Raw genomic sequence first — 17,191 nt, 5'->3', positions numbered from 1 at the left:
GCTGGGCCTAAGCAGGTGAAGGAACCCACAGGGTTAACCATAGAATCACAGAAGGATTTGGGTGGGAAAGGACATTAAAGCTTATCCAGTTCCACTCCCTTGCTATGGACAGGGAAATCTTCCACTGTCCCAGGTTGCTCCAAGCCCCATCCAACCTGGTCTGGAACATTTCCAGGGATGAGGCAGCCACAGCTTCTCTGGGCACCCTGTGCCAGGGCCTCAGGATCCTCACAGGGAAGAATTTCTTCCAGTCCAAATCTCTCCTCTTTAGCTTTGTGCCAAGCCATGCTAGAGCTTTCCTCTGTTTCTGCCTGGTGTTAATGCTGCAGGATGGCTTCAGCCTGTTAAACAATCTTTGCGTGTGGTGTGGGGTGAGGAAAGTCAGAAATGACGGGAATGTTTTGCTAAGGCTTGCAAGTTTTATTTAGTTTGGTTCAAAATAGCCCTGTGACAAGGATCAGACTAAATTACAGCCAGACACCAAAAAAAAGTGGACCTGCTTGTGATGAGGGAAAAGTTTGCTGAGTTCTTTGAATTTGGGGATTTTAGTCCTGTAGGTGTGCCTGGATATTACAACTCAGGAAGAAATCCTTCCCTGTGAGGGTGTTGACAACCTGGCACAGGTTTCCCAGGGAAGCTGTGGCTGCCCCATCCCTGGAAGCGTCCAAGGCCAGGTTGGAGGGAGCTTGAAGCAGCCTGGGATAGTGCGTGATGTCCCTGCCCATGGCAGGGGGTTGGAATGGGATGAGCTTTAAGGTCTCTCCCAACCCAAACCATTCCTGGATTCTATGTTGATTCTATGAAATAAGCTGAAAAGGAGGTCAGTCCATTTTGGAATTTACCTGCAGATGGACAAAGAATCAAAATCAGCTCCCAGAACTCCCTACCTGGATATTTCCCATGGAAAATTGCACCATAACTTAATGACAAGCCATTGAAAGATGCTTCTAAAATAATCCCTGCTGCTCTCAGCCTCCTGCAGCACAGCCAGCCAGGCTGTCAGGCTTCAGGCAGGGCCTGTTCCAAGTTTTCTTTGGCTCCTGGGACACAAACCAGTCCCAGCAAAGAGAGGAGAACAGGCTCTGCTCTATGGCCAAGTGGGTGAAAGGCTGCGGTTGCTGCCCGGTGTAGCTTTAGCAGCACAAAGAGCTTGTGTGAGGGACATAAAAGCCCTGAGTTTAACCAAAGAGTCATGAGATGTGGGCAAAAAAGGTGAGGAACATGAAAGGGAGCAAAGTATGGGAAGGGGGATGTAGAAGTGGAAGAGTTTTTGCAGGGAGCACACGTAGAAGTGGCCCCTCTGCTCTTCAGCTAACGAGTCAGTGAAGGATATCTGACTGGAGTAGACTGGAAAGGTGAAAAAGCAGGGAAGAGTGGTAGCTCAGGTATCTTTAGACTGGAAAGGTGAAAAAGCAGGAGAAAGTGGTAGCTCAGGTATCTTTAGACTGGAAAGGTGAAAAAGCAGGGAAAAGTGGTAGCTCAGGTATCTCTACACTGTCTCATGCATTGGTTTAATGTAAAAGAAGTTCCTTTTCCCTGAGGAAAGCACTTTAAAAATGTAGCAAAACCACAACATTTTCTGTGTTTGTTGTCTCATCCCTCTGTGGAGTTTCATGTAGGAGGCAAGGTCTGATAAGTTTTTTTTTTTTTTTTTGCATGGTCTGATAAGTTTCTTTTAATTTGGTTTTTAGAAAGGACTAGACTTTGACAGCAGCACACAGACTGGCACCAGCACATGGAAATGTCCTGCAGCTGTGCTGCAATCCTCATGGATGCAGGGGAAATCCTCCTTTTCATCCAGTTTATAGTATGAGATCCATCACTTGGTAAGGCCAGATGGCTCCAAGGCATGTGGTGGGAAAAGGAGGCAGCAGGAAGGAGCAGTGAACAAGGGAAAGACACAGAGCAGCTTTCTGAAGGTGAAGAAGGCAGGAACTGAGGATCTCGGGAGAAAAATAGAGTGAAAATCAGATTTAGCTGCACCTTTAAACTTTTTGATACTTTTAATAGTCTTTTTGATACCTTTTTTCCTTTCTGCCAAATAAAAATATATGTAAGGAGAGAAAGGACCCCAGGTTTCTCCTGTCTTTCACAAGAGAGAAAGGCTGAAGAGCTCTGAACATAAAAATAGATATTAAATTGAATAATAAATTCAAACATAGTGGGAAACAGCTGGGCAGGGAATGGAGGGCTGGAGCCTGAGGTGAGGGAACCCAGTGATTAGGTGGGAATGCTGTATTTAAAACAAACTGCTGCCAAAGATTTCCTTGATATTTTTTTACTCTGACATATTCCACTTTTTCTCTAGTCCTGGGAGAGTGGCTGAGAGCTGAGGAACTTTGCAAGGGAAGCAACCAACAAAGGAACAGAAATCCCCATTGTGTGGTCATGGCTGGCAGGGATTCCACATTCTGCAGTGGATCTTGGGCTGCCCATGGGTTTATCAGGGCCAGGGCACAAACTGCCAGGGGAGCAGGGGAGGGAATCACACTCAGAAAGCAGCAGACACTGCAGCAGGGCAGGAATAAGGAGAGAAATGCTCTGTTCTGATGCTGCTTTGTAATGATTTCTAGTCAAAGTCCTGCTGGTATTCCCACGTTATAAATGGATCATTTCCCTTTTTTCCTTACTCAGGTTTTGCTTTCCAAAGTGTAGAATTCTAAATAATCACCACCTCACTCCCTCAGTTGCTAATCTGATTTTATGACTTCTGAAGGACAAAAAATAAGCTTATTTTTATATCCTCCCTTACACAGAGTAATTCCTGGGTGCTTTTCCTGCCAAGATGCAAACTCCTCACAAATCTCAGTCTTTTTTGCATCTAAATTGTAACAGTCAGTTGAGTTATTAGAGCAGAGCACTGAGCAAATATTCCATGAAGTTACACTGTTTGTATGAAAAATCAAGACTTTATTGTGGGTATGAAGTGTTAGCAACCCTAACAAAGAGTTCTGGGCACAACACTAATTGTATCATTTAGGCCAACTTATTCCAGTATTCCAGCTCATTCCCAATAATACAACAAGAATAAAGGGAATATTTCCAGTTTCTCCCTCTTCTGCTGGTGTTACACAGAACCTTGCAGTGGATCCTAAGCCTGGGGTAGGAATGGTGTTACAGGGAGCTGTCAGGCTCTTCCCTGGTAGTGACACGATGACTGAATTAGTGGTTTCCTGCTGCATTTGCTTCATCAGCGTGGCTGTTTTAATTGCACTGATGACAGAATCTTGTAAATCATGCCACCACAATTCCCCTGTGCCTGGAATCTTCAGCTTTTCTTAGGCTGAATCAAAGCCAAGAACTGAGTCTTCTTTTAGACTCTGCCCTTTTAAACTGTTTTTCAGCATTTGTTATTTTCCTTTTATTTCTTTTTTTCCTGTGGTTTCAGACCTCACCATCCATCATTGTAACTCATTTTCTCTAAAAGGAGAACAGAAAGGCTGCAATCCTTTCAACCCATCTCCCTCTTTCCCTGATTACTGGTTTGGTCACCAGATGCCCAAATATTTAGTGATCCCTCACCACCCAGGTCACTTGGGTATTTTAAAGCATGTTCCAGCCAAATCATGGTAGTGAAATAAGGAATTTTAATATATTTTGTCCAAATTCTGGTGATCCCCAGTCACCAGATTTGCAGGCTGATCAGAGGAGTGAACCAAAGAGCATCTCTTCCCTCCACTTGGATTTTTGGTGGTTCATGGTAGTCTGGGGAGCTGGGTCACAACATGATGGTGACAGCAGATACAGAGGTGGAAGCAGTGAAGGTAAAACAAGGAGTCAGGGCACGGAAGGACTCATTTTACCTGATTAAATGTATTCCAGCAGAGACTGATGCCAGGAATCCCAGCTGGATGCAGGATGCTGGTGAGTCTATAATAGCAGCTGTTTTTTTTTCGTGTCAGTTTTTATGACAAAGGTCCCGTTCTTGTCTCTGAGACACCCATTGAGATCCCGAGTGGGGCAAGGGCAGGGCAAACAAGCACTGCTGGCAGGACACAGAAACCTTCCCTGCTTAGGGCTGGTGATTCCAGGAGCCTCCATGGCTTGTCTTGAATCATCTGCTGAGGGGAAAACAATCACAGCCAGGGATTTTATGTCAGAAGGAGCTGGGAAGAAAATTCCAAGGTCTGTTGTTTAATTTGTGTTAATAAGGCATTAACAGCCCTTATAGCTGCTGAAACCAGAGGAAGCACATGAAGTGAACAAGAGTGGATTTTATCAAGTTTAGTGGTGCATTTTGCCTGTTAAGATCTCTCAGAGCAAGCATCCAAAGATTTAACTTGTGTAGGAAGATGGAATTTATTTGCTTTTAAAAAATATAGGAAAAAGAAAACTGATCTCTGTGTGTCCCCCATATTCATGATAAAAGGTCATAAATATAGACTAAATTTAGGATAAATATTCTGTTGTGCAATTAATGATGGGGGAAACAGAATTTGAAATAATTACTGCACTGCATACTGCATACATTATACTGCATATAATTATGTTTAAAAAGATACTAAACATCTATTCATGTTTATTAATATAAATTGCTGAAGCGAAGGAAATAAAAACGTTGCATCCAGTGCTTTGCAGGCACAGAATTCCAAGATGTGATGTAGCCATCAGGTGATGTGGCCTGGTGGCTCTTTGTTTCTATGGTTACCTTCAACTGGAATTGCTGTAACTAGGTCAGATTGGAAGGTGTGAATGGAAACAAAGAAATCTGGGATCAATAATGAGAGTTCAGGGAGATGAGTGTGGGGAGAGGAATTTTAATTTGTAACTCATATGGATGAAGTCCCACACAGAGGGATTGGTCTGTTTTCGCATCATTCACTCTTCCAGCATTATTCTGCTGTCTGAAGAATCATCTGCAGGGGTTTGATGTGATTTACCTGTGGCAACACCTTCCCTCCCTCTGGCTGCATATCCAGGCATGAGCAGCCAAAAGGAGCCTCAGCAACAGGAAAGGCTGAGGCAGTTGGAAGGGAGAGGCAGAACAGATGGAAGAGAGGGAGGGATCTGCTGGAAAGGGGAAGCAAAATCAAGGATAGGGAAGATATGTCATAATCAGCATAGAAATAAGGAGAAACAGGTTGTAAAAGTGGTTCAAAAGAAGGAACCTGGGTGTGAGGAAGGGAAACTTCCCTGTGATGCCTTAAGTTTTATCTTTCATATTTTCCAGATTCTGTACTGCATTAGTACATAACCATAACTCTGAATTTCACATGAAGGGTTAGCAAGTTCTCATCACAGTTTCCTTAGACAAAACAATCCTTTTCCAGCCTGAGAACCAAGGACACCATTGTGCTTCAGGCCCAAAAAGTGTAAACAACAGCGAATTGAGGAGAGCAAACTGGGAGGATGGGACTTCATAACCTGAAGCTGTGGTTGGACAATTAACCCCAATATGCAAATGGACCAAAACTCATAAAAGTGTGAAAACTCATGACCAGTCATCCATCTTGGGTGCATCTTGGGTAGAGACACGTCCAGGCTCTTGTACTGCCCAAGGTGTATCCTTTGAAGGCCTTTTAATAAATACCTACTTTATTCTTTAATTCTGTCTAGCCTCTGTTCCAGGTAGCCTCTCTAGGCATCACCTGGAAGGACAGTGGAGACAGATGGGGGTTGGTCTCTCTCCCAGGTAACAAGGACAAGAGGAAACAGCCTCGGGGTGTACCGAGGGGAGGTTTAAGTTGGATATGAGGGAGAATTGTTGTCAAGGGTTAACAAGCCCTGGAACGGACTGTCTGGAGCAGTGGTGGAATCAGCTGGAGGGATTTAAAAGCCGCGTGTATGTGGCATTTGGAGACGTGTTTCCGTGGTGCTCAGCAACAGGATGAGGAGCAAAGGCTGTAAACTAAAACTCCAGAAGTTTCACCTCAATGTGAGGAAGAACTTCTTTACATTGAGGATGGCAGGGCATTGGGACAGGCTGCTCAGGGACCTCAGGAAGGATGTGGAGTCTCCCTCTCTGGAGTCTCCAAACCCACCTGGACCCTGTGCCACCTGCTCCAGGTGATCCTGCTTTGGCAGGGGGTTCAACTGAATGATCTCCAGAGCTCCCTTCCAACCCGAACGATCCCGTGGTTCTGTGACTGATGGGCTGGGCAGTGCTGGGGGCCTCGCTGCTCTAAACGAAATGATTCCGGGAGCCATCCCAGCCCGGACAGTCCGAGCTCCCTTCCGTCCCCTGCCGTCACCCCGAATGCCCCAGCATCCCGGCCGCCCCTCTCGGGCCCCGGGGGCGGGCGCACGGCGAGCGCAGCCCAGTGGGCGGGGGGAACCGGGGTGGGCGTGGGGGCCCCGGGAGGCGGAGCCGAGCCGAGCCGAGCCGAGCCGAGCTCGGGCGAGCCGATCCCGGCCATGGAGGGTTCGGAGCCTGTCCCGGGGGGGATGCGGCGCTTCACCTGGGAGGAGATCGGGCAGCGGAACGGACGGGGGCCGGCGCCGCAGGAGCGCTGGCTGGTGATCGACAGGAAGGTGTACGACATCAGCCACTTCTGCCGGAGGCACCCGGGAGGCTCCCGGGTCATCAGCCACTACGCCGGGCAGGACGCCACGGTGAGCGGCCGGCTGCGGCCCCGGCAGCCCGGCAGGGAGGGCTGGAGCAGGGATGAGCGCGGAGCGGGATCCCTGGGGCTGGGAGCAGGATCCCTGGGGCTGGGAGCACGCAGGGAGCCTGTGTGGCACGCCTGGACACTCGGCTGTGCCACACACGCGTACGCCGGGAGCGGTGTGCAGGGAACACACAGCGCGCACGCTCCGCCGGGAATTGTTTGGGATTGTTGTTACAAGGAAGCGCTGCTGAAGGAGTGACTGAAAAACCGCAGCCGGGAAGGAAAAAAACAAAATCCCAAATCCTCTCAGTAATTTTCGCACACATAGGAGTACCGGGTGCTGCCACCCGTGTGGCACACGCGGTGACAGAGTTGTTGTTCGCAGCGCGGGTGCCTTCGCCCCCCTCGAACTTCCCGAACCCAAGAGATGGCACGAGAGCAGCATATCACTGAAAGTCGTATTTCAGTCACGAAAAAGGAATGAATCACTCGTGTCCGAGTGCCAGCGGCTGCTGCAGAGCGGAGTAAATGCTGCTGGAGTCGGGTGTGGGGTGGCTTTGCCAGTGATGTTTCTTTGTTTGTCTGCTTGTGCCTTTTCCGTTAATTTCTCCAAATGCGTGTGTTTGGACACAAGGGTGGATATGGGGTGGGAATCTCCCTCTAGGATGGTGTTGATGGACTGTGTTTCAGTCAGGATAGAACTTGAGATCTCCACGTGAAGATCCTATGGTAGGAATATCATTTAGAGCCAAAAATGACAAGTGATTTTGCAACATTTCGTGAGGGCAGGGTGCACATGTGCGTTTTCAAAGCCCTGCCACTGGCACAGGTTGCCCAGACAAGTGGTGGAGCCCCATCCCTGGAAGTGTTCCAGGCCTGGCTGGGTGGAGCTTGGAGCAACCTGCAAGGTGTCTGTGCCAGGGGGGAATGAGATGAGCTCTGAAGGACCTTTCTCACACGAACATTCTGAGTTTCTGTGAGCAGAAAAGGGTCAGCCCATGGAGGGAGCAGGGCTGCATGGTGGGATTGCAGCCAGCTGCATTCTTTAGGTGATGGTGATGATATCAGTGCCACTGCTGGCTGCAGTTGAACTGCTGACCACTCAGAAACCCCTGCCAAGTTTTATTTCCCAGTGGTTTTGTCCCTGGGGATCAAAAGAACGAGACTCCACAAAACCAGGAAAAAATGGGAAGTAAAGGAAGAACTCCTCTGGTTTGCTGTTCTGATTTCTGGAAGATGCAGTCGGCTGTCTCCTAACCCCCAGCTGGGATTGCACTCCAGGTTTTACAGCCTCCATGGAAAGGATTGGTCTAAATGTGTGGTACCATCCTCCCCTGCTCTGCCCACATACTCCTCCCCATTTTTCCCCCCTTTTCTAATGAGAAAATGCAAATGTTGGTTCCCCTCTCTTTTTCCCTCCTTTATTCAGTGACCCTGAGCAGGGAGGGTGCTACAGCTGACCTAGAGCTGGCAACACCAGCTCTAACCCCTTTCCTGACTAGAGATCTTTTAAAAGCACATTTTATTTTAAAAGCACACAATGATGGCCTAGTAATTATAGTGATAACCAATGCATGGTGCAGGAATCTTACAAAGTGATGCCCAGCAAGCAAATATTGTATAGCAGAAAATTAAAGAAACCCACATGCTTAGGTTGAGGAAGATTGTAAAAATGTGCTAATTTGGGCATCAGGAGAGAAATGTCGAAAAGGAGGTAAATGGGAGATCAGGAATTAGATGTCAAAGTGCCATGTGTGCCTGCAGGATTTGTAATTTAGATATAGGGACAGAATCTGTCATGATAACAGCCACTAGTGGGTTTTTCACCTGGTTGCCATGGAGATTTACACCACATTTAAATAATAACAGTAACTGGTTTCCCCAACAGGAATCTTTTGAATGGTCCAGCATATCATAGAATAGATTTCTTTTACTGCCACCTGAATGATGGGTTTTCTTCATCCTGTTCCTCTGTCTGTGTTTCAGGATCCTTTCATTGCTTTTCATCTTGACAAGGCACTGGTAAGGAAGTACATGAACCCTCTCCTGATTGGGGAACTGGCACCAGATCAGCCCAGCTTTGAGCCCAGCAAGAACGTGAGTGTCATAAAAACCTGGCTTTGGGGTTGAAATGGTACTGTTACCTTTTCTGACTGGCAGGCAGAACTCCCTGTACATAAGATCATAGGATCTCCTGGAATCACTGTTGGCTGAAGCTTCATTTCACATCATTATTTGTAGTTTTAGCAAAGATTTGTCTGAGGTGACCCTCAGCTTTCCCCCTTTTCATCCCTGAGAGGGAAAACTATGTTCCTATTGATGTTCCTGAGGCGTTTTCTGACCAGTGGATGCTTTTGGGTCTCCCCACAGAAAAAGCTGGTGGAAGATTTCCGTGAGCTCCGTGCCACTGTGGAGAGGATGGGGCTTCTCCAGCCCAACCATGCCTTTTTCATCCTCTGTCTCTGCCACATCCTGATGCTGGATGTTGCAGCCTGGCTCATCATCTGGTATTTTGGAGCATCCTTGGTGCCTTTCCTCTTCTCTGCTGTGCTTCTGGGCACTGTCCAGGTGAGCAACTACACAAAAATAACCCCAAAAAGCCAAATTTGGGACTTAGGTGCTTGTTGCCATAAGCAGAGGACAGATCTTATCATCATGGACTTCCCCAATTCCTGCTTCTCTCTGGATTCCACCATAAGGCAAAACTACACATGCTGCTGTGGTAGAGCAGCACTTTTTCCTCCCCGTACTCCATCAAAGCCTTCCTTATTCCAGCCTTCCCCGCGCGATGAAAGCCATGCCCCGCTCCTGAGCTCCACGGTGCCAGAGCTCCGAGGCAGTGTGCAGGGGCCAAGCCACTGTGTTCCCATGGGAACTTGCAGGGAGTTAGAGGAGAGGGCAGAGCAGCTCTCAAAGCCCCAGCTATTCCTCCCGTGGCCAGCTGATCCCCTTGGAATTACAAGTACTTGGAGGAGGCAGCAGCAAGCTGCTCCTTAAAGGACACTTTGTTGCTGATTTCAGAGCAGTTTTGTGAGGGAATAAATGCTGGTTCTCAGCTCTGTGGCTGTTTTTTTCCCATGACTTTTTTTCCCCTTCCTCATGGAAACAACTGTCCAGGACTAAAAGTCATTAGGCAGAGTCTGGAGTGCACTGGTGTGTAGTGAAAAAGGAGAGTTGGGCCCTGGCCATGGAAGCGCTTTTGCTATCCAGGGATACGTCGTGAGGAGCGTGAGAGTGGGAGATGAAAGCCCTTTTCAGACACAGATCCTCCTGACAGTTATTTTTCCCCAGCAGCACTGTTGTTTTCTTAATTCCAGGCCCAGGCTGGCTGGCTCCAGCATGATTTTGGACACCTGTCAGTCTTCAGCAAGTCCAGGTGGAACCACTGGGTGCACAAGTTCGTCATCGGCCACCTCAAGGTGAGCACTGGCTGTGGGGAGGGGCTGCCAGAGCCCTGCTCTGCAGCCAGAACCAATCCCAGGATAAGGAGAGAACTGAGGGCAGAAGATCCACCTGCTTTAGAGAACTTCCTTCTCATCCATTCCCACAGGGAGCCCCGGCCAGCTGGTGGAATCACCTCCACTTCCAGCACCACGCCAAACCCAACTGCTTCCGGAAGGATCCCGATGTCAACATGCACCCCTTGTTTTTTGCTTTGGGGAAAACCCTCTCTGTGGAGGTGAGACCTGAGGGGAGCTGGGAGGTGACAGCAATAGGATTCAAATTTGGGAAGCTGCAGAGAGCTTGGAGACTGGACACTAATTAGTTTGATTTTATATAGCGCTACTTTGCCTTTCACTAGTCCCTAATATTCCTCAGTAATATTCTGAGATCTTTATATTCTTAAAACTTCACTCAGAGTTATTTTTGCAGTGTCAGAAGATAAGAATGAAATACTTGCCATGATTACAAGTTCCTATTTCCCTTGATGAGAGAATTTCAGTTTTATGAAGATCAGAATTACAAGTTGTTCTCTTTTGCCAAGATCAGTGTGACTAATTGTAATGATCTGGGGATGGAAACAGCAGATGACAAGCCAGGGCTGTCTGGAACTTTTACAATTCCTGATCAAAGAAGCTATTTTGGTGGTCTCAGCCTGACAGTGGGTGTCACAGTGGTGCCCATCTGGAGTCCAGCTCTATTTCTGGTACAGCTCTGCAGTTAAATCAGTGGCTTTAGCATTTGCTGTCCTTTAAAAAAAAAGCTATGTAAATTCATAGTGTCACTTTAAATGCTCTGATTTGTATTGAAATTAAGGGATGGGCCATTGGGAGTTAGTTTGAACATGTACAGCGATATCATGGCATTCCTTAAGGAAGCCAGTGGCTTGTTCTGTTACGTTTGTACAGCAAACATTGAAAAATGAGCAGCCTCAGAGGGAAGAGAATCTGTTCACCCTCATTTCTGTGGACACAGTTTCATGCCTAGATGCTCACTTCTCTGTTTTCCAAACTAATTGCAAGGAGATGGGAGTTCCACACACTGCCATCTTCATTAACAGTATCGTAACAGTATCATAGCTTGGGTTTTTTTAATTCTGAAGCTCTGCTTTGTCAGCAAACTGTTTGTGTGGGTTTCTATTTCAGCATTTTTAGGCAGCTTGTGCCCTCTGTAGGGGCACAACTTCCTGTGCAGGTTGCTGTGTGTGTGCAGCACTGCCCAGCCCCTTCTGCACCCAGGGCAGGGTGAAAATTCCTCCCACCCGAGGTTCCAGGGGATGGTGGATGCTGGCTTGGTTGGATAGAACATCTCCTGGAAGTTTAGGAGTGTGTGCACAGGTGTCTTCATGGCCTGAGTAATTTGTGTATTTTAACAGCTTGGTGTGCAAAAGAAGAAATTCATGCCTTACAACCACCAGCACAAGTACTTCTTCATCAGTGAGTAACGTCCCCCTCTGCAGTTCCATAGCCAGAAGTCACTCTGCCCCTTGTTTTCCCATTCCATCCCATCCTGTTGGGGTATTTCATGGCTCTGTTTGTCCCTCCAGTTGGTCCCCCAGCGCTGGTGCCCCTTTATTTCCAGTGGTACATCTTCTACTTCGCTGTGCAGCGGAAGCAGTGGGTGGTGAGTCAGCTCCACGGGGGCCAAGGTGGCTTTTCCTGGTTTTAGGGGTGAATTCCAGTGCCAGATTTACTGGGAATTGTGTGTGTCTGCAGCAAAGGATGTGGGTATAGATTTGGGAATGGTGTTTGCCAAAGGGGGATCTTCCACAGCCTTTCTTTGTGAAAGATCCCCTGGGTAACAAAAGATGTTCTCTGGTGTTCTGGGTTTTGGTTTTCTCACTGCTTGGTTTCTCTTTAGATCCAGAGGAAAACGTGGTGCTTTAGAGCATGTCCTGTCTAGTGTTTGCCCTCTGCTGGGCTCATGGAACCAGGATAATTCCTGAGCACAGGGAATGGCTGGTGTCAGGTTACTTTGTTATGAAGCTGGGGAGGAAAAATTGATCAGTAGAAGACATTACATTTTGGTAAATGTAATGACATTTTGGAGGTTTTAAAGGGGAGTGATGGTAAATTCAGAAGTCAGAAAATCTTCCTGCTAATGAAGTTTTCCCTGTCCCCTGTACTACAGGACCTGGCCTGGATGCTGTCCTTCTACATCCGATTCTTCCTCACCTACTTGCCTTTCCTGGGCGTGAAGGGTACCCTGGGGCTCCACCTGTTAGTCAGGTATCATCCAACTTACAATTCCAACATTTTCTCTGCCCAGTTTGCATCAATCCTTTGTGTCGGCTTTTCTCCAGCCCCCTGGTTATTTTTCTCATCACTCCCTGTTCTTCTCTCTCCTGATCCTTTCAGTGGGACAGGGGTGGTTTCCTGTCAGGCTGCAGGAGATGGAAGGTGTGTGTAGGTCTGATCTGTTTGGGTTTCTGGTGTTTATTTTGTCAGGCAACAACCAGCTGGTGTGTGCACAAGTGTTTTGTACTGACTTGTCACATCATGGGTGTGTGATCTGTGATGGTTTCTTGTTTTTGCACAGGTTTATAGAAAGCAACTGGTTTGTCTGGGTCACACAAATGAATCACATCCCCATGCACATTGATTATGATAAGAATGTGGACTGGTTCTCTACCCAGGTGAGACCTTATTTATGGAGATCTGTGACAGTTCTGGGTGTATAAAGTCCATCCATCTCAGCCTGGCTACCTCATGTTGGCTGGAAATAACTCCTCGAGCTGTTGTGTCCAGCCAGAATTCCTGTGGGGATGAGAAACCTGTGTTTGAGATGGGGCATTGCTAAAATAAGAATTAAAACAGGACTTTTTATTTTTTTTTTCTTTCAGCTCCAGGCAACCTGCAACGTTCATCAGTCCTTGTTCAATGACTGGTTCAGTGGCCACCTGAACTTCCAGATCGAGCACCAGTGAGTGGAAACAGGGGTTGGGAATAGTTCCAAGGAGTACTAGATACACCAGGGCTGAAGAGCCTCCAAGGTCCCTCTATCAGCTGATTCAGGAACAAAAGATAACGTGGGTTAATTTTGTGCTCTTTGTGTGGGGGCGGAACAGGAACTCTGAAAAGAAAATTTCTGGAGCACCAGTGAGCACCAGCACCACTTCAGATCTAAGCTGCGTGGCACAGAGGGGAGAATTCCCAGCACAGGCACTGAAGGGACACAAGAGGGACCATTGCAGAGCACCCATGGCTTTGGCACAAGGGAAGCTCGGGGCACTTCCAGAATTAGGCACGGCAGCGGGGCCAGGATTCCATATGGTGGCCAGGGATGCCATTGAATCAGCACCTCCTTTCCCACAGCCTTTTCCCTACAATGCCACGGCACAACTACTGGAAGGTGGCCCCTCTGGTGAAGTCCCTGTGTGCCAAGCATGGCATTGAGTACCAGTGCAAGCCTCTGCTCACAGCCTTCGCAGACATCGTGCAGTGAGTATTGACCCGCTGTGTTCCCAAGTCAAGGGTTGTCAGTGCTGTGCAGTGAAAAGGGGAGGGACATGGACAGGGAGGGGCAGCCTCTAAAGGTCCCTTCTGACCCAAATCAATTCATGATCTCCTTTACTTCATCTGTAGAATTCTCCCCAGGAGGCTCTGGATGGAACATGGTGTTCATTCCCTTCTTTCTCTCTTGGCAGCTCTTTGAAAGATTCAGGGGAGCTCTGGCTCGATGCTTATCTACATAAGTAAGCAGTAGTAGATTCCTGCAGAGGAGTTCCCCAGCTTTGCTGCCTCCTGTGGTGGTCACCCTGAAGATCTTGCACTGAGGAGAGCTGACTAAGCCAGATTTGGGGAGGTGGTGCTGCTTAATTCCATGGATGAATGTAATTAATATGATTTTTCCTTTTTTTTTTTTTTTTGTTTGTTTGTTTGTTTGTTTTTGTTTTTTTGGGTTTTTTTTTTTTTTTTGTTTTGGGATTTTTTTTTTTTTTTATGTAATATGAGCTCTTAATTTTTTCTTGTGCTTCTTTCATTCCTCTTCTCTGGTGCTGAGTTCTGGGGAGAAGCTGGATGGAGGAGGTTGTGTCCCACGAAGCTGGGTGCAGCTTTGGGACTGGGAACAGATTCCTTTCTATCTGCTGATCCTTCATTTGCTGAGTATATAGGAGGGAAACTTCTTATCTAACATAGGCTTTTTGGGGTGGCTCTCATTGTGAGTGTAGTAAGAAAGCTGAGACAGCATGAAATCAAGCAATGTGGGAATCAGGGAAATGTGTAAGCTCTGGGGAATTGGATAGGTTCAGTATTTTCAAATCCCTGTTTGTAATAGGGAGCTCCCAGACCAATTTGTACATATGTGGGTGGGGTGGGGAGGCACAGGCAGCAGTTCTCTAGGAATAGGATCTAGTTAGAGCCCTAATAGAGGAAACAGGAAAGTGGAAGTTTTTCTGTCACTAGAGGACACAAGGAAAAACGACACACCACAGCTGTGGTTATGATGAAGAGATTAATTTATTTCCTTTGACTCCAACATCTATAGTTTTCAAAAGGTGCCAGTGGATTGGAGGGTGAACGTGTCACCTCTCCAACGACACCGGACAAACTACTAGTACATTAAATTTCTCTGCTTCTATGAAGGAATGTAAAATAATAGGTTGTTTGCAGAAAGTTGTGTGAGAAGAAAGTTTTCTACAAAAATGTAAACTCAGAAGGCTTTAGAAAATCTTAAAAAATCAGGGCGACATTTCTCATATGCCATATTCTGTGGGAATGCTGCCCTCCACATCTCTGGAAGCCTCTGGGTTATTTGGCCACTGGTGACATTCTGTGGGGGATCTGCAAGGGATTTCCTCCCTGCCAGAATTTGGAGTGCTATGAAGCCATTACTGAGTCAGAAGAGAGAGAAACCTGTCCCATCCATACACAGGATCCCTACAAGAGTGACTAAGGAAGCAAAAGCATTCCAGACCAGGCTAGACAAGGCTTGGAGCAGCCTGGTTTAGTGGAATACAATAAACCATGGCAGGGGATGGAATGAGTTGAGCTTTAAGGTCCCTTCCAACCCAAACTGTTCTACAATGATTCTGTGTGAAGGGTGATCATAATCACTCTGTGATTGCCTGAAGCTTTGGGCTTTTTTGGACCTCTGGGTGATTTGTTAAAAGGAGAGAATTCCTTCCTCCTGGCCCATGGAGAGTGAGGCATTCCTGCCTGAGCAGCAGATAAATCTAAGGAAGTTAAAAAAGTGGTGGGGGTCAGACTGCTGTTTAAAAGTGATTAACTTTTCATTCAGCTGCATCTCCACAGGCACACCTCAGCCAAAACATTGCTGGTCTCCCTCTCTTGGATGATGTGCCTTCCAAACACACACCAATCCTGTAGGATTTACTGAATAGTCTTACTGCCTTTCCTGGGGCCTCTTAATTTACTGCCCCAATGTTACAGATGCCAAACCAGGATGTAGCACCTGACACATCACTGAGGAAGATGATACATCATCCTGGTCCCCCAGGGACTGGTGGATTAGAATCCAGAAGGGATAGGTTGATTTTGAGGAATTTTTTCCCAATCAACATCCAAAATGAGGATGAGGTGTTGATGGAATGGAAGAAATAGATCTTCTCAGGCCAAGAGTGTTGTTAAGCACAGGATAAAATTGTAATGGGAATAATAATACAATCATACATATATAATATATATATAATATTGTTATTGTTATAATATAATAATATATTGTTATATAATAACAATACATCATACAATCAAATACCTGTTGATTAAGACCATAAAGGAAGTGGGCCTTAGTTATTGTTTTACCTTGTTTTTTTCCTGATCCATTTCTTTCCCTCGTATTACAACTGTGGATGGAGGAAAGTCTATTAATAAAATTCCTTATCTTACCAATTTGTGCTGTCATCAGAGTAAAATACATCTGTGCAAGAGTCTTCATTCTGTAAAAGGTGGAACAAACGGCTGTCCACAGCTACAGAGAGAGAACTTCATAAACCTCTTTCTCCAGAACATGTTTCTCCTGTGTTTTCTCTGCCACAGTAAGGAGGGAACATCCACCATACAATAAACCAAATGCCTGGATAACCAGGAAAAATAACATAGATGAGCAGATTCACAATCCTGAAGGGAACACTGAAAGGGGAGCTGACTCAGCATACCCAGATATGAATGTGCTGAGTTTCCTGGAAGTTTTCCAGGCTTGAGAAATACACTGAATTACACGACCTTGGAAGAACACCAGCCCCAACTTTGCCACCTAGTGGAAACCTTTTGGCCTTAAAAATGGAACCTGAACATTGTGGAATAGCCACAGGGTGGCAGTCAGACATCAGAAGGGGAGGACATCCCAGAGGACCAGAAGAGAAAGATCAGATCATGAGAGAGGCCTGGCAAGGGCATAGAGTGACAGGACAAGGGGGAATTGCTTCAAACTGAAAGAAGGGAGGTTTAGATGGGATATTGGGGAGAAATTCTTCCCTGTGAGGGTGGTGAGGCCCTGGCACAGGTTGCCCCGGGAAGCTGTGGCTGTCCCTGGATTCCTGGAAGTGTGCAAGGCAGGGTTGGACGGGGCTTGGAGCAACCTGAGATAGTGGAAGGTGTCCCTGCTCATGGCAGGGAGAAGATATTGTTCCTGAAGATGTCAGGAGTTCATAAGGCTTTGAAGATTATCCAGTTAAGTGGAATATCACTGGACAAAGAGGTGGCTCCAACCTGGAATAAATCACTTTTTCCAAATCAGGGAGGAACCTCTTCAGCAATGGAGCAACTGGAATTATAAAAATATCAGTGTGATGTTTGTACAGTTAAGGGTGATGGGGCAACTGAAAGAGGAAAATGCTGTAGTTTTCCACTTGCCAACACCCACTCATCTGGACTTGTTAATGGTGCAGATTTGCAGTCCTTGCCCAACTTGTGTATGTGTTTGCATCCATTATCCCAGATTCCTGAAGAGGAGGATGGTTAGGGTTTATAGAATTTTCCCCATCTTTAGAAAAGTAGGGGAAGTCAAGCTGATTGTAGATTCCCCAGGACAGATGATGAATGCAGCTGAGTTGCTCATAAATGGGAGGATTTGCTGCTTCCCAAGGTTCTTTTACAAGGAATATAGAGAGATTTCCTAACAAGTCAGGTGTAGAGGACAAGTGCAGTAATGCAACACTGCTCATGGGTGGGAAAGGTAGAGGATTACACTGGAAGAGATTTCTCTGGGATTTGCATCTCCTGCAGGGACTGGTATTAAAC

General features: G+C 46.7%; 2 protein-coding genes across 2 annotated transcripts in view; both read left to right on the top strand.

Annotated features, from left to right (window-relative positions):
- The first annotated feature begins 6,327 nt into the window (after positions 1–6,327).
- On the top strand, positions 6,328–15,958 carry LOC128790323 (acyl-CoA (8-3)-desaturase-like). Its single transcript, XM_053946962.1, has 12 exons — positions 6,328–6,552; positions 8,535–8,645; positions 8,919–9,116; positions 9,866–9,967; positions 10,099–10,227; positions 11,365–11,425; positions 11,536–11,612; positions 12,120–12,217; positions 12,528–12,624; positions 12,832–12,911; positions 13,304–13,429; positions 13,636–15,958. The coding sequence occupies exons 1-12, from the start codon at positions 6,355–6,357 to the stop codon at positions 13,685–13,687; spliced, it is 1,329 nt and encodes a 442-aa protein (XP_053802937.1). The 5' UTR covers positions 6,328–6,354; the 3' UTR covers positions 13,688–15,958.
- The window catches only part of LOC128790321 (acyl-CoA (8-3)-desaturase-like), a 20,630-nt gene continuing 17,237 nt past the window's right edge, over positions 13,799–17,191 (top strand). Inside the window, exon 1 of the mRNA XM_053946959.1 lies at positions 13,799–13,821. Within this exon, the coding sequence (XP_053802934.1) occupies positions 13,816–13,821 (6 nt within the window). The 5' untranslated portion in view covers positions 13,799–13,815. The remainder of the gene's footprint in view (positions 13,822–17,191) is intronic.

Source organism: Vidua chalybeata, chromosome 6, assembly GCF_026979565.1.
Source record: "Vidua chalybeata isolate OUT-0048 chromosome 6, bVidCha1 merged haplotype, whole genome shotgun sequence".
Lineage (NCBI taxonomy): Eukaryota > Metazoa > Chordata > Aves > Passeriformes > Viduidae > Vidua > Vidua chalybeata.
The sequence above is the reverse complement of the archived record's forward strand: the minus strand, read 5'-3'. Positions and strand labels throughout refer to the sequence as shown.